Source organism: Rhinoraja longicauda, chromosome 11, assembly GCF_053455715.1.
Source record: "Rhinoraja longicauda isolate Sanriku21f chromosome 11, sRhiLon1.1, whole genome shotgun sequence".
Classification (NCBI taxonomy): domain Eukaryota; kingdom Metazoa; phylum Chordata; class Chondrichthyes; order Rajiformes; family Arhynchobatidae; genus Rhinoraja; species Rhinoraja longicauda.
Genome location: NC_135963.1, coordinates 12,766,184 through 12,787,290, shown reverse-complemented (window position 1 = coordinate 12,787,290; position 21,107 = coordinate 12,766,184). Strand labels below are relative to the sequence as shown.

Below are 21,107 nucleotides of genomic sequence, written 5' to 3'. Positions count from 1 at the left end.
AGAACCCCACTTGAATGTCAATCTACCCACAGCAGCATAGACTGACCACATTCAACGTGTAATCAATCTAACATGGATGAATGTTTGAAAGGATAATGAATTGTAGCAAAAAATGTGAGTCCAATCTTTCAAGAAAGCAGGGGATCACTAATGAGCAAGGGAAAGAAGCAGATTTAGTGTCAGCGCTTATATTTTCCTTATCCATAGGAAGGGAAGTTTATTAATAACCACAGCTTCAATATCTTAATGGATAATTCACTGTAATCACGTTTCCCAATCAGTATTAGCTGCAGTAGGCAAGTAATGCTATTACTGCTGTAATGGAGGCCGATTCATTCTTCGGTACACAAGGAAAATTGCATTAGTTGATATTATTACGGGGCTTCGCTGCTTATGGCTGTGATCCGAGGATCAAGTAATCAGATGGTTGCAGTCTCTTCAATGTCACGCACAGTGCAGTAAGCCTGGCAGCATGAAGCCATGCCTGTCTCTGTGCACAGCTTTATCAGATTAGTTTCTCATCTAGTTCTGTAACTGACCCATTTGAACAGGATCCAAAGCTGGTGCAGAACATCTGCCGCTGGGTGCGACAAGCTGTTAAGATTCCGTTCTTTGCCAAGCTGACCCCGAACGTCACCGACATTGTAAACATAGCCATCGCAGCCCAGGAAGGTAAGAAGCTGGCAGTGCAAACTGCGGGCACAAAGATTCAAAATTGGGAATAATAGGGGTTTTTAAAAAAAAAAAAAATTTTCTTCAATAACAGTTTCTTCACTAATTATTTCTTAAATAACTATTTCTTAAACAATAATTTCCTAAATGATAGTTTCTTAAATAATTATTTCGTAAATAGTAATTTCTCAAATAGTTATTTATTAAATTATTGTTTCTTAAATTATTTCATAATTAAGAAATAAACAAAGAAATAATCAAATAAATATTTAAGAAACATAATTTAAGAGGTAATTTGATTATGTAAGAGATCAATAATTATTCCTTAAATCATTATTTCTTAAATAATTAAATTATCTCTCTATTAAGTATTTCCTAAATAATCATTTCTTAAATATTTATTCATTTTGATTATTTCCTTCTTTATTGTCCTCTTACGTTAATTTTTAAGTGGTTGATGCACTTCAATGACAAACAGGCACATTTCGTTTGATTACCTGTCATTTTGCCTACGCCTGTGTGACTAACTTTGAAACGACTCGTCATCCATCCTCCAGCTATCCTCTTGCAATCTGCATCGAAAGATATTATTCTGTAAATTAGAATTTAAATAACGCCTGTATTTCCCCCACAGGTGGTGCAGATGGCGTTACAGCGATCAACACAGTGTCTGGGCTGATAGGGGTGCTTGCAGATGGCACACCTGTGCCAGCCGTTGGTAAAGGCAAGAAGACCACATATGGCGGCGTGTCTGGTAAGCGGCGCCCTCACCCCTGTTCAGTGTTTCCTCCGAGACTATAGGCACCGGTGACAATATATAATGTCATCTCCCCTTCCAACATCCGAGGCTCCTTGCTTTCTACCTGTTAAACGTGGCTAATCGTGGCGGCAGATGGAGAACTTTGAGTGTGAAAGCTCTCGCAATAGCTGTTTCTTTTACTGACATGATTCTCCAGTAAAGTGTGTGGGGAGGGAGGGAGGAGGGAGTTGATGGATAAACAAAAGAAAGTGCCTTGTAGCCTTTGGAACATAGGGCAGTGCAGCACATGAAGGAGCCCTTCAGCTTATAATGCCTGTACATGATCCATTTCCCTTTATTCCCTGCACTTCAAGATGCCACTTATCACTACTATTGTATCTGCCTCCACCACCACCCCTAGCCATGCGTTCCAGGTCTCCATTAGTCTCTGTGTAAATAAACTTGCCTTGCACATCTCCGTTAAACTGTCCCCTCCTCACCTTTATAGCTATGCCCTCTAGGCTTGACATTTCCACCCTGAGAGAAAGGATCTGACTGTCTACCCTATCTACACCTCTCATAGTTTTATATACTTCAATAAAGTCTCCAGAGAAAACAAGTCAAGTCTCTCCCTGTGGCTGAAACCCTCTAATCCAGGCAGCATTCTGAAGAAACGTTTCGACCTGAAATGTCACCTATTCCTTTTCTCCAGAGATGCTGCCTGACCTGTTGAGTTACTCTAATGTTGTGTGTCCATATTGTGGCAAACAACCTCCTTTGTTATGGAAATTTTTATTAGCACCATTTCTTGTCTCAGGATTTCTTTAACATTCACTTTAGAAATACAAACTAAATAAACTTCACCTTATTGTTATCAATGGAATCCGTACTATTTATATGTTTCAATAAATGTTTTTTTATTCTGTTAATATGAACCCATTGAGCCATGTGCATTCAGGCAAATGAATGTAGTCCGGATTCGTTTGGGTTGGGTGGCAACTAAGTGCAAAAGTGTTATAACAAGTGTTCTTAAAAGTAGACATAATAAATTTGATAAGATAATTACTTCTTAATGCAAAAGTACTTTTAGATAATGTGCAACTAATTAGAACTATCAGCGTTCCGAAGACATGACGATATGACATGATACGATACAACTTTATTTATCCCAGGAGGGAAATTGGTCTGCCAACCATCATAAAACACAACAAGATACATGAAACATGAAACTAAAGTGACGAGTGGAAAGGATTGGGGATGTGCAAAGATTGGGGGGGGGGGGGGGGGGGGGGGTTGGAGTCAGTCTACCCCAAGACAGAAGGGGGAGGAGTTGTACAGTTTGATAGCCACAAGGAAAAAGGATCACCTGTGACGTTCTGTCCTGCATCTTGGTGGAACCAGCCTGTTGCTGAAGGTGTTCCTCAGGTTGACCAGTGTGTCATGGAGGGGGTGAGCTGTATTGTCCAGGATGCTCCACAGTTTGAGGAGCATCCTCCCCTCCAAGACCACCTCCCATGAATCCACCTCCGCCCCCAGGACGGAGCCGGCCTTCCTGATGAGTTTGTTGATCCTGTTGGCGTCCGCGGCCTTCGCCCTGCTGCCCCAGCACACGGCAGCGAGGAAGATGGCACTGGCTACCACCGATTGGTAGAACATCTGCAGCATCTCACTGCAGACGTTGAACGAGCGGAGCCTCCTCAAAAAGCACAGCTGGCTCCGTCCCTTCTTGTACAGTGCTCAGCACTGTTGTTCGGCCCTATTTCTTTCATAAACACTGCGCATTTTATAGCAGATTCGCAGCTTGTGAATTCATTTTTCTTTTCTCTTTTTATCATTTGCCTACAATGTTTAGACAGGTGCCTGGATACGAAAGGTGTAGAAAGATAGAGGGCAAGAGCGGGCAGTGGGACTAGTGTAGATGGAGCACCTTGGTCAGCATGGGCAGTTTTGGCGAAGGGCCTGTTTCTGCGCTGTGCAACTATGAGTATTAATGATTTTTTTTCTGTGTTCTTGAGAGGAGATCATCAATGTGCTTTTCTGGATTCATTCATTCAGAGATTAAACCAAATCATATTGATCACTCTCCTGCATGAGATGCTATTAGAATTGAAGTGTCAGGTCTTATTATAGAATTAGCAGGAATGAAATGGGAAAATGAGTTCATGTAATTGTTTGACAAAGTTTGTGGCTTGCCAACCCACCCCCCACCACCCGTCAACTAATAGTTGTTAATGAGGAGAAAAAGCTGTGGTAATAGATCACAAGCTTGTGTGTACGAGGGAACTGCAGATGCTGGTTTAAAACGAAGATAGACTCGGACTGAAGAAGGATCTCGACCCAAAACATCACCCATTCCTTCTCTCCTGTCCCGCGTGAGTTACTCAGCTTTTTGTATCTATCTACAAGCTTGTTGTTACCTGCTCGATACAAACATTCAATGTTCATATTTACCAGATGACAGCAGAGCTGACAGCAAAAAATGCCAAACGCTGGTTTTTGAAGTTCCGCACAGCCCCAGCTTGACATTTCCGCAAAGTAGAAGTTTATGAGATGCATCAATTTGCACTTGGGATCTCCAGTAACATTCAGGGCTACCTTCACACACTCACTGACTGTCTCAAGATGGGCAACAATTTAATTCACTGAATTGGACCCACATTGTCTACTTCCATCTTTTGGAATAAAGATTGCTCTTTGTCAACATATATATATTAAAAAAGTCAAATATATTTACTTAACTTCACTGTCCCGGATAGTCGCCACTTAATATAGCATCATGTCTCAGTTCCTCGTTAACACAGCTGGTCATATTATAGACATACATGATGTGCAGTACATCAAATTTTTTGTTTTTTAAATGACTTATCAGAAAGCACAAAGATCTTAGTCTTGTCAAGATTTCAATTTTGCTTTAAATATCTTCCAAAGGCCAGACCTTTAAATCTCAGGGGCTGCATCAAGCGGTGAGCTGTGAATTTAACCATAGGGTAACTGCTAATGATAAGGAAACATTCCAAGATGAGGCCGCTGTAATACAATCATTGGATTAGGCTATCAATCACTGCGTTCCTCAGGGAATAGGAAAGGACACAAAACACAGAAAGGAAAATTAGGAAAGGTGGGTGTGACTAGAATGTAATTCTTTGCTATCTCTATCTGCTAACTGTTCTCTGCAGCCTTTAAATTCCAAGCATGTCTAAAGACTGCTGGCTTTTTTTTTTCCAGAAGAGTTATGTTTGAACTGTACAGTGTTTACAGAACAGGAAAGCAAACAACCATTATTAGAGGAAAAAAGTATTTAAACATTTTTTTTAAAAGCTAGTCTTTGTGAGAATTGGCTCAGCTGATATTTGAAGTCAAGCTCTGATAGATTTGTATCATGGGCACTGGAAGTTAAATGTGTAGGAAGGAACTGGTTTAAACCGAAGATACAACACAAGTAATGTAGGAAAAAAAACTGCAGATTCTGGTTTAAATCGAAGGTAGACACAAAATGCTGGAGTAACTCAGAGGGTCAGGCAGCATCTCAGAAGAGAAGGAATGGGTGACGTTTCGGGTCGAGACCCTTCTTCAGACTGATGTCAGGGGTGGGGGCAGGACAAAGGTAGGATGCAGTCGGAGACAGGAAGAAAACACAAGAAGCTGGAGTAACTCAGCGGGTCAGGCCGCATCTCTGGAGAAAAGGAATGGGCGACGTTTCGGGTCGAGACCCCTCTTCAGACTCAGAGTCGGGGGAAAGGGAAACGAGAGATTTTGATGGCCAATATAGAGAGATATGGAACAAATGCATGAAAGATATGCAAAAAAGTAACAATGATTGTCTTTACTTTCTTTTTGCATTTCTTTAATTCTACTGGAAGTTAAATGTTGCAGGTAAAAGGGGGCGGGTGGTAAGGCACTGCATACATGTCAGCATGTCCTGACCTCCAAGCTTGCATTCGCAGCTGAGCAGCACAGGAGACACTGGAGATCAGATGCCATTGCATTTCCGATCTGGTACACACAGTTTGGTTCATAACTGACAGTGCCATGGCCTCATTCATTCGAATGGAGTCACTGATCCGGAAGGCAAAAAAGTGAGAGGTTTGGTTTCATTGCATTAATTTCACAAATATTAATATTTAGTCATTAGCAAGAAGTTGCAGTGGGTTTGTGGATGAAGCCCAGTCCATCACATAGCCTAGACTCCCCTCCATTGATTCCATCCAGTTCAGTTTATTGTCATGTGTACACCGAGATACAGCAAAAGGTTTTTGTTGCATGCTAACCAGTCAGAGGATAGATTATACATGATTACAATCGAGCCATCCACAGTGTACAGGTACATGATAAAGGGAATAACGTTCAGTGCAAGATAAAGTCCAGCAAAGTCCGATTGAAGATAGTCCGAGGATCTCCAATGAGGTCGACAGTAGCTCCGGACTGCTCTCTAGTTGTTGATAGGATGGTTTCAGTTGCCTGAAAACGGCTGGGAAGAAACGGCACGGTGGCGCAGCGGTAGAGTTGCTGCCTTACAGCGAATGCAGCGCCGGAGACTCAGGTTCGACCCTGACTACGGGCGCCGTCTGTACGGAGTTTGTACGTTCTCCCCGTGAGCTGCATGGGTTTTCTCCGAGATCTTCGGTTTCCTCCCACACTCCAAAGACGTACAGGTTTGTAGGTTAATTGGCTGGGCAAATGTAAAAAAATGTCCCTAGTGGGTGTTAGTGTGCGGGGATCGCTGGGCGGCGCGGACCCGGTTTGCCAAAGGGCCTGTTTCTGCGCTGTATCTCTAAATCTATAAAATCTAAACTGTCCCTGAATCTAGAGGTATGTGTTTTCACACTTCTGTACCTCTTGCCTGATGGGAGAGGCGAGGAGAGGGGGTGACTAGGGTGAGACTCGTCCTTGATTATGCTGGTGGCCATGCCGAGGCAGCGTGAATGGAGTCAATGGAAGGGAGGTTGGTTTGTGTGATGATCTGGGCTTAGTCTACAATTCTCTGCAACTTATTCACGCTGCCTCAGGAAAGCAGCCAACATAATGAAAGACTTGTCCCACCCTGGTCAATCCTCTTTCTCCCTGCTCCCGTTGGGGAAAAGATACAGAAGCTTGAAGTCGCATGTCATCAGTCTTAAGAACAGCTTCATCTCCCTCCACTATCAGGCTTCTGAAAGGTCCTTCCATGATCATGGCTGATCATCCAAAATCAGTACACTGTTACTGCTTTCTCCCCATATCCCTTGATATACAGGCTTGTATACACTGGAATTTAGAAGGATGAGAGGAGATCTTATCGAAACGTATAAGATTATTAAGGGGTTGGACACGTTAGAGGCAGGAAACATGTTCCCAATGTTGGGGGAGTCCAGAACAAGGGGCCACAGTTTAAGAATAAGGGGTAGGCCATTTAGAACTGAGATGAGGAAAATCTTTTTCAGTCAGAGAGTTGTGAATCTATGGAATTCTCTGCCTCAGAAGGCAGTGGATGCCAATTCTCTGAATGCATTCAAGAGAGAGCTAGATAGAGCTCTTAAAGATAGCGGAGTCAGGGGGTATGGGGAGAAGGCAGGAACGGGGTACTAATTGAGAATGATCAGCCATGATCACATTGAATGGCGGTGCTGGCTCGAAGGGCCGAATGGCCTCCTCCTGCACCCATTGTCTATTGTCTATTCCATTAGCCCTAAGCTATATCTAACAAGAGAGAGTTAGATACAGCTCTTAGAGCTAACGGAATCAAGGGATATGGGGAGAAAGCAGGAAGGGGGTATTGATTTTAGATGATTTTTTTTCTATTGCTTAAGTCTATTTCAACAGGTTTTGTTAAAGTCTCTAATTCTCAGAGTTGTTCACCACCTGTTGAAAAGACCTTTTATCAAAAGGGCTTTCAGAAGGCAGAGCGCCTGACTCTTCCAGCCAAAACCATACTATTTGTGCACCACTCATTTCCTTGGAATAGATACAGCAGCATATTCTCAAGTTCAACCAGATCCGCAGGGCTGCAAGAGGTTGGGAAGGTAGAAAGACTGGGTCGACTGTGTTTGGATTCACTGAATTTAGAAAGGATGAGATGGGATCTTATAGAAACATATAAAAATTTTCAGGGTTTGGACAAGGTAAATGCAGGAAAAATATTCTCGATACTGGGGGAGTTCAGAACCAGGGGCCACAGTTTAAGAATAAGGGGTAGGCCATTTAGGACAGAGATGAGGAAAAACCTTTCCACCCAGAGTTGTGAATCCGTGGAATTCTCTGCCACAGAAGGCAGTGGAGGCCAGTTCACTGGATGTTTTCAAGAGAGAGTTAGATTTAGCTCTGCCGGCTAACGGAATCAAGGGATATGGGGAGAAAGCGGGAACGGGGTACTGATTTTGGATGATCGGCCATGATCGTATTGAATGGCGGCGCTGGCTCATAGGGCTGAATTGCCTACTCCTGCACCTGTTTTCTATGTTTCTATGGTAGCAGGGAGCACATAAGGGCAAGTGCAAACCAAAGCTCACTTGATCTGGCCAATTGATGATCATGCTCCACCAAGCTAAACTGAACGAGCTTACTTAACACAGTTCATATCTTTGCATTCCTGCTGCGGCCCAGGCGTGAAACTATTATCTTACAGCATTAAATTGAGACCCAGGTGTAATCTTTCCTTTGAGTTCGGTACTAAGGACAGTATGGTTTGGTGACAAGCTCCGTCTATATTAAGGATTTATCAGCACCTTTGGCACAGACTTTGTGGATTAATTTCAGAGACAAAATGATTTTTCGGCTTTATCAATTTTATTCCCTGTTGAAGAAAAATTACAGGTGACCTTTGCATAGCACATTCAGATTTTTTTCTGAAGAATGAAGTGGAAACAGCTGATTCTTTTGGCCTTGGGGTATTATTATCATTGCCTTATGAAGTCTTCGGCATTAGCTGTGAAGATCACAAGCTGTACATTGTTCATGAATGAGGTCGGAGATTAGAGAGAGGTTTTCGAAGCTTATGTGATAAGTGGGTCTACAGATAATGGCAGCATTTTAAAATAGATGTTTGTTATTGCACATATTTCTAAGAATTTAGTATTAAAAAAACCTGTTGAACAATACACGTTCACTTGTGAAAAAAAGTAGAAACAAGGAATTGCAGATGTTGGTTTACAAACAAAGACACAAAGTGTTGGAGTAACTCAGCGGGTCAGGCAGCATCTCTGGAGAACATTGGATAGATGATGCTTCAGGTTGATATGGGTGTCAGGGGATATGGGGAGAAGGCAGGAAAGTGGGGTAGAGAGGGAAAGGTAGATCAACCATGATTGAATGGCGGAGTAGACTTAATGGGCCGAATGGCCTAATGCTGCTTCTATAACTTATAAACGAATTAAGTATGCTACCAGACCCACTGAGTTACTCTAGCACTTTGTGTCTTATTCAGTTGTGATACTGTTGACCGAATTCTATCATACCTGCGTTTATTTTACCTGTTCATGAACACACCAATTTTTTTTTATTGTTAACATGGTGCTGATGTATAATTACTTACAAAACAGGCAGAGTTTATGCTATTTGTTTCCCAAGCCTAGCGTTAAAAGAGGTTCACATCATCAATGATTTGGACGTTTTCCACTCAAAGGCACAAATAAAATAATGTATCAGAAAGTACGTAACATGAATACCTACAGTAGCCAGTAAAAATCTGCTTAGTTTAGTTTAGAGATACAGCGCGGAAACAGGCCCTTCGGCCCACCGAGTCCGCGCCGACCAGCGATCCCTGCACACTAGCACTATTCTACAAGCACACTCGGGACAATTTACAATTATACCAAGCCAATTAACCCACCCACCCATACGTCTTTGGAGTGTGCGAGGAAACCAGAGCACCTGGGGAAAACCCACGCAGGTCACAGGGTGAACGTACAAACGCTGTACAGTCAGCACCCCGTAGTCAGCATCGAACCCAGGTCTCTGGCGCTGTGAGGCAGCAACTCTACCGCTGCGCCACCATGCTGCCAATGCTTGTTGTGAGAGGATTAGGATGAAGACCTATACCAAATAGTTAGGCTAAGACTGAGACTATCATTCAATTGTTACAGCTTAACTAGAGATGATTTTTGATCAGGATGTTGTTCTTTATCAGTGATAATTCCTTCCTAATTAAAACTGCTCTGCCAAGACAGCCACGGTTCTGTGTAGTCGGGAAGCAGGATATTTCACAGCTGTCATTAATGTCAATTTCCATTTCAGTGTAGTCTTGGTCTCCAGATGGCCCACTAGAGACCAGTACATTTGATCTCCATGGGGAATGCCAGTGGAGACTGGGATTTCAAACTGCAGTTTATAATTCAGTTCCCAGACAATTCAGCTGTCAGTCTTGGTTTAACATTTCTTTTATGGTTAAAAACTAATGGAAACACTACTTTCCTGCTGGTTTAATCTGCACAATAACGTAAAAATATATATTAATATTCGATTGAAAGTATTGCAAATTTCTTTACTCATCTACCTCCGATATTATTTTCCGAAGGAGAAACTCTTCTATCTGAATATGCTGGCATGATAAGTCACTAATAGTCTTACAGGGCTGGCCTTCAAATCTGCGGCACTCATGTATAATAGACATGCAGCATTAGCGAACAACCCTACTCCCTGATAGCCATTTCGTGTTCCAACGGGATAACGGAGCCTCCCAGAGCTCGTATTGTAGGGAAGGTCGGAACCAATTGTACAGAATTGCAGAGTCAAGGTGATATTGAATGCTTTGACATCAAAGCAGCTTTTGCCCTTCTACAGATGCGCCGGAGAGAGCATCTTATCTTTGCGAACAGCTCCATCCAAGTCCGCAGGAAATTGCGGAGTATTGTGGACGCAGCCCAGACCATCACACAAACCAACCTCCCTTTCAGTGACTCCATTTACACCTCACGCTGCCTCGGCAAGACCAGCAACATAATCAAGGACGAGTCGCACCCTGACCACTCCCTCTCTTCGCCTCTCCCATCAGGCAAGAGGTATAGAAGTGTGAAAATACACACCTCCAGATTCATGGACAGTTTCTTCCCAGCTGTTATCTGACAACTTAACCATCCTACCAACAACTAGATAGCTGTCCTGAGCAACTATCTACCTCGGACTATATTTGATCGGACTTTACCGGACTTGATCTTGCACTAAACGCTATCCCCTTTATCATTTATCTGTACACTGTGGATGGCTCGATTGTAATCATGTATTGTCTTTCTGCTGACTGGTTAGCACGCAACATTGTACCTCGGTAAACGTGAAAATAACTCAACTCAAACTCAAGTATGACTCTGAGGCACCCAGATAAAACTGACATCATTGAACACCAAGGGGAGATCATTTGAAGTCTGGAGTCAGACCTCACTCAAAACAAAAAGAGTTAAGGCTGTTGCAAATCAAACATCCTAATCCGAGGATGTTAGTGCAGGTTTTCCTATTAGCGGTCGGTAGAAGTGGGGCCGTTTCTGATGTTGTTCAATTCCATTTGCAATTCCTCAGTAAATGAAGCAGGCAATGGTTGCAGAAAGCAAGCCTCGGCAGTTCCTTGTTTCTACAACAGTCCTGCAGATTATTAGGGGTGTCAGAGGTAATGGGGAGAAGGCAGGAGAATGGGGTTAGGAGGGAGATATAGATCAGCCATGATTGAACTGCAGAGTAGACTTGAAAGGCCGAATGGCCTAATTCTTCTCCTATCACTTGTGATCTTATGATTAGCTTGCCTCTCACCTTTGCCTTTCCCAGAGATAAGGCATCCAACAGTTCATGATTGGCACAAAATGCTGGAGTAACTCAGATGCTGCCTGTCCCGCTGAGTTACTCCAGCATTTTGTGTCTATCTTCGGTGTAAACCAGCATCGGCAGTTCCTTCCTACACAGTTCATGATTGGCGGATGGCTATAAACTTTCAGGTCAGGTACCTTTGCCGCCTCAGAAACTTCCATCTGGCTTGTTTCAGCTTATTAAGGTTGTAATTCCCTTTGTTTGAAATAGTCAGGTATTTAGCACCACTTTCCTTTCTTTGCCTTTAACGCTGAGAAACAAAAGGTCCTGATCAAAAGAAGCTTGCTGTCAATTGAAACTGCAAACACACTAATTACTCATGTTGCCTGCGATGTGAAGATTCTTAACATTCAAAAATTGATTAATAAAGATTAGCAAAATGTGAGTTTAAGTGGTCTCCGGTTGCGTGGTCAGATAAAAACAGGAATATTTTACTCTAAGTTAAGCCACTTTAATGCACTTATAAGAACTGGAACAAGTAAATTAGACAGCTAAACAGTGGCAGAAACACATGCTATGGAGTTTATTTTTCTGTAATGCATTGGGATTAGTACCTTACAGCAAAATTGTACAGGAGAACGTGGAGGATATTAATGGAAATATGAAATAATAAGCTCATGGCAACTAATATCCATTGCACTAGACATAGATGCAGGGCTCCCTGATTGTGACTTTGGACAGGAGCATGCATGGGGACATGTTGGGTAAAGGAGTCATAGTGTGGAAACAGGCCCTTCAGCCCAACGTGCCCACACCGGCCAACATATCCCAGCAACACTAGTCTCACCTGCCCGCGTTTGGTCCATATCCCTCCAGCCCTGTCCTATCCATGTACCTGTCTAATTGTTTCTTAAAGTTGGGATTGTCCCAGCCTCAATTATCATCTCTGGTATCTTGTTCCATACACCCACCGCCCTTTGTGTGAGGCAGTAGCAATGTGGATATATCTACCCGAGTAATCTTCTTGCACGCTACCATGCACAACACAATGCGCAATGCACGATCAGCAACTCAGCAATTCAGGCAGCATCTGTGGAGGAAATAGACAGGCGACATTTCGAGTTAGAGCCCTTCTTCAGACTGATGGCAGTCAGCGGGGTGAAAGCTGGAAAGGAGGTGAGGGGGGCCAAACCCTGCCAAGTGATAGGTGTATATATAGTTGAGGGAGGTGGGGGAGGTTGGCTGGCAGATAGGTGGAGTAAGTGACAAAGTCTAGAGATGAAAAGGGTGCCAGATGAGGAGAGAAGGGGAGTGAAATGTGAAGCCAGGGGCAGGACTGTCGCTGGACGGGATCAAAGAACACATTACTGCGCTGAGTAATGCATCTGTAATAATGTGTCTGTTTAAAACTAACCCTCTCCATATATAAAAATAAAGCGGGCAAATCTCAAATTCAGCTCAACTCCTTTAGAGGACCAAGACATAATCTTGACAGGGAAGCCGAACTTGAGGTACGCCATCCAGTGCATGAGTTAATGCAAAAGCAGCAATAAACAACCAAGACCGCCTTACCTCCCACAAAGCCACAGAGTCATTCCAGGCCTTTATACTGTAGCTTTAGTTGGCAAGAGTCAGCTACTTTTTTTTTGTGATCATTTATGCTTCTTTCCTGAAAAAATTGCAGACCGCACATTGCATTACGATAAATTGTTCATAAGTCCATAGGTTGTAGGAGCAGAATTAAACCATTCGGCCCATCAAGTGTACCCCGCCATTCAATCATGGTTGATCTATCGTTCCCCCTCAACCCCATTCTCCTGCCTCCTGCCCATAACCCCTGACACCCTAACTAATCAAAAATCTGTTGATCTCCGCCGGTGGCAATGAATTCCACAGACTCACCACTGTGGTTTTTTCTCAGTTCTGAAGTTGCAGCGATTTGTAAATGATGCATTAGCTTCTTGACAGCATCTTCCGAACCTGTAACGTTTGCAACATAGAAGGGTCAGGAGGCACATGGGAATGCCACCGCACACTTGACAGACTTGAAAATACATCGCCATCCTTCACAGTCACTGGGTCTAAATGTTGGAATTCCCTGACCAGCAACTCTGTAAACTCTCTTCAGAAAGATTGCAGAGGTTCATGAAGGCAGCTCATCATCATGTTCTAAATAGTACTTGGATCTGGGTGTAACGTGTCGGCATTGTTGTTAGAAACATAGAAAATAGGTGCAGGAGGAGGCCATTCGGCCCTTTGAGCCAGCACCGCCATTCATTGTGATCATGGCTGATCGTCCACAATCAGTAACCCCTGCCCAACTTCTCCCCATATCCCTTGATTCCACCAGCCCCCAGAGCTCCATCTAACTCTCTCTTAAATTCATCCAGTGATTTGGCCTCCACTGCCCTTTGTGGCAGAGAATTCCACAAATTCACAACTCTCTGGGTGAAAAAGTTCCTTCTCTTTTGGCCTCCCCTTTATTCTAAGACTGTGGCCCCTGGTTCTGGACTCCCCCAACATTGGGAACATTTTTCCTGCATCTAGCTTGTCCAGTCCTTTTATAATTTTATATGTCTCTATAAGATCCCCTCTCATCCTTCTAAACTCCAGTGAATACAAGCCTAGTCTTTTCAATCTTTCCTCATATGACAGTCCCACCATCCCAGGGATCAATCTCGTGAACCTAACCTAACAATCTCGTGTTGGCAGGATCCCACACATGAGTTAAAGAAAATGCAGGTTCTTCGGACATTAGAGACTTTTGGACTTTGGACTACAGTGCGGAAACAGGCCCAATGATCACCCCACACACTAGCACTATCCCACACACACTAGGAGTAATTTACATTTTACTGAAACCAATTAATCTACAGACCGATATGTCTTTGGAGTGTGGGAGGAAACCAGAGCACCCGGAGAAAACCCACGCCGTCACAGGGAGAATGTACAAACTCCGTACAGACAGTACCCGTGGTCAGGAATGAACCCGGGTTTCTGGCACTGTAAGGCAGCAAATCTACCGCTGAGCCAGTGTACCGCCCTTCTGTCTCCAATGTCACCCGTACTAATCATGAATCTATCTATCTCTGCCTTAAAACCCCCCTTCACTTTGCCCATGACTGGTAGGCAGATCTTTGGCCATGTAGGTATAGGGGGAGAAAGCAGGAATGGGGTTCTGATTTTGGATGATCAGCCGTGATCATATTGAATGGTGGTGCTGGCCTGAAGGGCCGAATGGCCTACTCCTGCACCTATTTTCTATGTTTCTAGACATTTATTGCTCCTCCCAGCATCTCATTTTTTAGTATTGATGATTTCTTTGTGCCAGTAAGCTGCTGTGAACCATTTTGGGTGTTCTTACTGTTAAATGTTCCACTAGTTGTTGATTTGTGCCACATTCAATCTGGATTAAAATACAAGCTTTCTCCCCCATACTGCGCCACCTTTTAAAGGAATAAAATGAATCCCTCCATCAGCTCCGTGTTGCAGCTAAAGGATTAGGCACGTGAAATTTCCTTCATGAAGGCTATATAATTGCTGCAGTATTATGCGATTTGCTGTGTGGTGAAAGGGCTTCACAAGCGTGGAGTTGTAAGGACTCTGGGCTGACACGCAGATTACGAAACTGTTGCCCTTTCAGCCAAAAAGCATTTGGCACATCAGGCAGGAGAGAAGGGCTCTTACATTCGGCAGGATCAATCCACCACCAGACACTTGGTGGCAGCCAAATCGCATGCAGGGCAGAGCCAGAGGACTCCCAGCGGACTGTCATTTAAGTCCTGCAGCCAGCCAACATGCTTCTCTCCTTTTCGCAAGGGAATCACATGGAAGGAGCGTGAGGTTAAGTGTCACACATCTGAAACAAGGCGAATGCACCAAGAGTGCGCAGTGTGCCAACTAAAACAGCCAACATCCACACACCACAGTGCAGCAAATAAACGCCTTTCATTTGATTTAGCATTGACCTAACCATTTCTCATTTGATTGGGAACTCATCTTCAGGCATTAAGTGAAGGCTGAGCATGTGAGTAGAGGACAGCAGTTTGGATTTAATTACGTGACATTTCTTCAAGCAATGGTTCAGCCTTGTGATTCTTTGGAAGGCATGCAAAATTAAAACTTGAGTCAATTGTTCCTCATTGCTTTGCATGCATTGCTAATCATTTCTCATTGGCATTTCGCACTCTGATCCTCGAGTTAGACACTCTGTCTGCCTTTCAGGGCAATGCGCTGTAGTAGGCAGCTCCTGACAATCATTCGACAAACCTTTAGGGTTAGGAATTGTTTGGTAAGATTTGCTTTTGATCAGAGCAGTCCGTGAGCGCCGTGTCAAGATGGTGTCTTTGTTCATTCTGGTTGTATTTTGTTGGGCTTCCCCTTCAGTTTTAAAGCACAGGAACAGGCTCTTTGGCCCACCACATCCATGCTGACTATCAGCCATCCACTGATTGTAATCCTACATGTTACAAGCCTACAATAAATTATCATAGTTTACAATAAATGATTGTAATTTATTGTAATCCTACATAAATTCCATTTTTATTCTCCTCGCGTTCCCATCAACTCTCCCCACTCAATTTTGCCACTCATCTATAAACTCGGCGTGATTTAAAGGGGCCAATTAACCGACTGACCTGCACATCTTTGGGATGGAGGGAGAAACCCGAGTACCTGGAGGATACCTTCATGGTCTCAGAGAGAACGTGCGAGCACCACACAGACAGCATCCTACCCAAGATTGAACCTAGGTCTCTGGCAGCAAGAGACAGCAGTTTTACGAGCTGTGCCACTCTGAACTTAAAACATAGAAAGTACAGCACAGGAGCAGGCCCTTCGGCCCACAATACCTGTGCTGAGCATGACACCAAGTTAAATTACTCTCCCCTGCCTGCGTGTGATCCATATCCCTCCATTCCCTGCATATTCATGTGCCTATCTAAAAGACTCTTAAGTGTCACTATCGTATCTGCCCCCAACACCATCTATGCAGCACGTTCCAGGCGCCTACCAGTCGCTATGTTAAAAAAAATCCCTGCATTTATCCTTCAAGCTCTCACCTTAAATCTATACTCTCTGGTCTTTGACGCCTCCACCCTGGTGAAAAGGGTTCTAACTATATAATATCTATGCCTCTCACAATTTTATATACAAGGACGATGTAACACTGAAAATGATACCATTGTGGATTGATGAGAGCAGGAGGTGCTGTGGTTATCTAGATACAAGGCCAGCACTTTGTGTAGGTGTATGAATAGACAAGCCTACTGCTCCACTGCTGTGTTATAGGTTTCCTAACACCTTCCATCCACCCGCACAGCCCCACACCCATCCTTCCATCTATTGTTTCCCCCATCTATATTTATTGTGTAACGGACCGCAGGTAGACCCAAATGCAGCACACGGAACCAAGGAAGTAGTTTTAGAATGAGCTTTATTTCTACCTGCTCGTGGTCGGGGACAGAAGACTGAGGCAACGGGTAATCAGTCCAAGAGAGAATGCTGGAGAGTCTTGCATGAGGGCTAAGAACAATCTGGCAAAGAGTGTGTGTGTAGGAAGGGTTTATATGCTGGCTTGATTGGTGATCTGGAGCAGGTGAGTGAACAGGTGAGGGGAGTTGGCTTAACGTGGTGGGTGTGGCTGGCAGGTGAGTGAACAGGACAGACTGTGACATATTGGACTTTAAGGTACATGATGGCACATAAAACGTGGCGAATCTTGTATACTGACTCAGTGTGGTCTACTAACTTATACTTGGTATGTGCCTAATGTATAGTAGGTTTATAATTGAACTGTATGCAAAGAAAATAATTTCACTTTACTGAGGTACACTTGACAATAAAGTGCAATTGAACCATTGAATTGAACCATTTTTCCCTTCTTACCCCATTAAAGTAAAGTTAGCATGGGTAGATACCAAGTGATTGCAGCCAATTTGGCCAGTCTTCTTGAAACTGGGTTCAGACCATTCTTTCACAAATGCAAGCTGTCTGATAAAAGGATGCCCATCCAGGATCTCCGGGTAATAGAAAAAAAATACACAAAGTGCCGGAGTAACTCATCGGGTCAGGCAGCATCTCTAGAGAACATGGGGAGACGACGTTTTGGGTTCCAAGGTTTTCATGGTTTTAAGGTCAGTTTATTGTCATGTGTACCAATTAAGGTACAGTGAAATTCGAATTACCATCCAGCCATACTAAAAAAAAAGCAACAAGACACACAATGACGTAAATGTTAACATAAACATCCATCACAGTGGATTCCCCTCGTTCCACACTGTGATGGAAGGTAATAAGGTCCAATCTCCTTCCACTTTATTCTCCTGTGGTTGGGGCAGTCGAACCATCCGCAGTTGGGATGATCGAAGCTCCCGCAGCCGGCAGTCGAAGTCCCCGCGTTGGGGTGATCGAAACTCCCGTGTCGGGGCGATCAAAATTCCCGCGTCAGGGCGGTCGAAACTCCTGCGGCTTGTAGTCTCCAATGTCGGTCTCTAACCAGAGACCACGGGCTCCGCGATGTTAAAGTCCCGCTGGCTCCCACGGTTGGAGCCCCAAAGACGACCCCCGACAGGGATCGCGAGCTCCGCGATGTTAAAGTCCCGCAGGATCCTGCGATGGAGCTCCCGGTCGATCTCCAGCAAAGGCCGCCAACTCCGCGAAGTTAGGCCGCAGTGCGGATGGAGATTCGATACGGGAAAAATCGCATCTCCGTCGAGGTAAGAGATTAGAAAAAAATTCCCCCAACTCCCCCCCCCCCCAACTCCCCCCCCCCCCCAACTCCCCCCCCCCCCCAACTCCCCCCCCCCCCCCAACTCCCCCCCCCCCCCCCAACTCCCCCCCCCCCCCAACTCCCCACATAAAACAAGCTAAAGAACACCAAAAAAAACACACATTTAACACATACCAAACAGACACAAAGAAGGAAAGGACAGACAGACTGTTGGCGAGGCAGCCATTGCTGGCGCCACCCAGTGGTTAAAAAAACCCTTCTTCAGACTGTAGTTGAGGGGGGAAAGTTGTGGTCAAGTTGGGCCAAAGGACCTGTTTCCATACTGTATGACTCTATGACTCTTTGTGAAAGACCAATTATCTGCAAAGGTAGGTTATTGTAAGACAGTTTCTCTCCAATCTGAAGAAGGGTCTCGACCCGAAACGTCACCCATTCCTTCTCTCCAGAGATGCTGCCTGTCCCGCTGAGATACTCCACCATTTTGTGTCTATCGTTGCTTTAAACCAGCATCTGCAGTTCTTTCCTCCACAGTTTCTCTCCAGTGTTGCTTTAAGTGCAGCTCTTTGAAGCCACCTATGGGTTGGCTGTAGAAATAGTCTCAATCTTGCAGCAGACACAAATTTTTCATCTCTTTTGGGGCCCCTTGAAGCAGCTCAATCCATCACCCCACCATCCGTTTCTCAGCGCTAACTTGTCAGCCCTGTCATTTTAAAGAGATTTTTTTAACAGCAGGATAGGGATCGAGTGCTATGGACCCAGATTAAAATCCAGTCCTTATGGACATTTTATTTCAGCTGCTCCCAGCGGGTAACTTTTACAGGCTCTTGCCCAGATTCCTGGAGTGAATGCCTCAATTTACCTCTCTATCATGGGAGGAAGGAAGATCGACTTAAAGAATGATCATTCGGCATTGTTTTGTCCTGCTGGTGATGTGGACGCTAGATTGGAAGAAATCGCTGCCTCTTATGCCTTGCTGAAGTGCTAAAGTACAATATTTAGAGAGACACAAAATAGTGGAGTAACTCAGCGGGACGGGCAACAACTCTGGCTAGAAGGAATGGGTGATGTTTCGGGTCGAGACCCTTCTTCAGACAGAAGTTTCTCTCCAGTCTGAAGAAGGGTCTCGACTCGAAACTTTACCCATTCCCTCTCTCCAGAGATGCTACCTGTCCCGCTGGATTACTCCAGCATTTTGTGACTTATCTTCGGTGTAAACCTGCAACTGCAGTTCCTTCCGACAAGATTCAGAGACTGGTTTGAAGCGAATTTGCTACGGTAAACCCAGCCGCTTCATCCTGTCATTAATTGACTAAAGATAGTGCAGGCGTTCATGATGAAGCCCCAACACGGATTATTATAAGTTCAGTTTAGTTTAGAGATACAGCGCGGAAACAGGCCTTTCGGCCCATCGAGTCCACACCGACCAGCTATCCTCGCACACCAGCACATCCTTGCCGCAATTTACAATTTATTTTTACTGAAGCCAATTACCCTACAAACCTGTCGTGTGGGAGGAAACTGGAGCTCCCGGGGGAAACCCACGCCGTCACGGGGAGAAAGTACAAACTCCATACAGGCAGCACCAGTAGTCAGGATCGAACCCGGGCCACTGGCGCTGTAAGGCACTGTAAGCTGGCTACAGCTGGTGCTGTAACTCTACCATGCGCCAAAGAGGCGTCCTAAATTGTAACATAGACTACAACATCCAAGGGGAATCCTGACTGTGGTAGGTCACGTTTAATTCAGAGGTAGATATACAAAGGGTGCAGTTAAGTGACCCTGGGCAGTGTGAGAGCAGTAATTGACCTCAGCAACTGGAGGCAGAGCAGTGATCTTGGTTGTTGCAGTGACCCAGGACTTACAGTTACACGTCAGTGAGAAAGTGCATTGAATCAGCGATTTCAGTCAAGAAGGACGCGTAGGACAATAACTGCAGATGCTGGTTTAAATCGAAGGTAGACACAAAATGCTGGAGTAACTCAGCGGGTCAGGCAGCATCTCAGACACAAAATGCTGGAGTAACTCAGCGGGTCAGGCAGCATCTCAGACACAAAATGCTGGAGTAACTCAGCGGGTCAGGCAGCATCTCAGACACAAAATGCTGGAGTAACTCAGCGGGTCAGGCAGCATCTCAGACACAAAATGCTGGAGTAACTCAGCGGGTCAGGCAGCATCTCCCGTTCTCTCCTGAGATGCTGCCTGACCCGCTGAATTACTCCAGCATTTTGTGTCTACCTTCAGGCAAGAAGGATGGTTTAATGTCCTTAAGAACACGTTCTGATTTGCAAACAAATTGACTTACAAATGGCTCTCAGGAACCTAACTCGATGTGGTACCTTCTCCCTGTGACCGCGTGGGTTTTCTCCGGGTGCCCTAGTTTTATTTATTGATTTTATTTATTACTTTATTGCCATTGGAGTGGTGCATACAACAAAATTCAGGTGCACTGCCTGAGCGGAGCTCAAATGTACAAGATAAAAAAATAATAATATAACAATAAGAGTGAGAAAAATAAAAATTGTTCGTACACGTACGTGCACACACTGTGACAACATACACGCAGATTCACACACGCATACACCTAATGCCTACGTGTGCACCCTTATCAGAATATAAGATATTGGACTCAGAAGGTCATTGTCAGAATATAAGATATTGCACAGAATAGTATTATAAAAATAAATATCATAAATGAGTATATCAGTATTGCGCAGAGGTAGGTATTGTACAGTATAAATATTGTCTATGGGGGGGGTGCTTTCAGTGCAGAGTTCAGTGTGGTGATGGCCTTAGGGTAGAAACTGTTTGTTAGTCTTGTGGTGTGAGCTTTAATGGACCTGTAGCGCTTTTCTGAGGGCAGAAGGGCAAACAAGTGAAGGGCGGGGTGAGATGGGTCCTTTAGGATGCAGGATGCCTTCTGCAGGCCACGGGAGCTATAGATGTCTTTCAGGGCAGGCAGACGTGTGTCGGTGATCTTCTGGGCTGCGTTGCTGACTCTCTGCAGAGTCTTCTTGTCAACGGCAGAACTGTTGCCGTACCACACCAGGATCGCCGGTGAGGCCCACCAGAAATTGGAGGAACAGCACCTCATATTTCGCCTGGGCAGTTTGCAGCCCAGTGGTATGAACATCGACTTCTCCAACTTTAGATAGTTCCTCTGTCCCTCCCGTCCCCTCCTCCTTCCCAGATCTCCCTCTATCTTCCTGTCTCCACCTATATCCTTCCTTTGTCCCGTCCCCCTGACATCAGTCTGAAGAAGGG

The 21,107-nt window shown here is 44.5% G+C and overlaps 1 protein-coding gene across 2 annotated transcripts in view; it reads left to right on the top strand.

The window, feature by feature from the left end:
• The window catches only part of LOC144598302 (dihydropyrimidine dehydrogenase [NADP(+)]-like), a 658,512-nt gene that overhangs the window by 508,656 nt on the left and 128,749 nt on the right, over positions 1-21,107 (top strand). For both annotated transcript variants that reach the window (XM_078408282.1, XM_078408283.1), the window contains exons 17-18: positions 552-672; positions 1,307-1,426. In XM_078408282.1, coding sequence (XP_078264408.1) covers positions 552-672; positions 1,307-1,426 — 241 coding nt within the window. The remainder of the gene's footprint in view (positions 1-551; positions 673-1,306; positions 1,427-21,107) is intronic.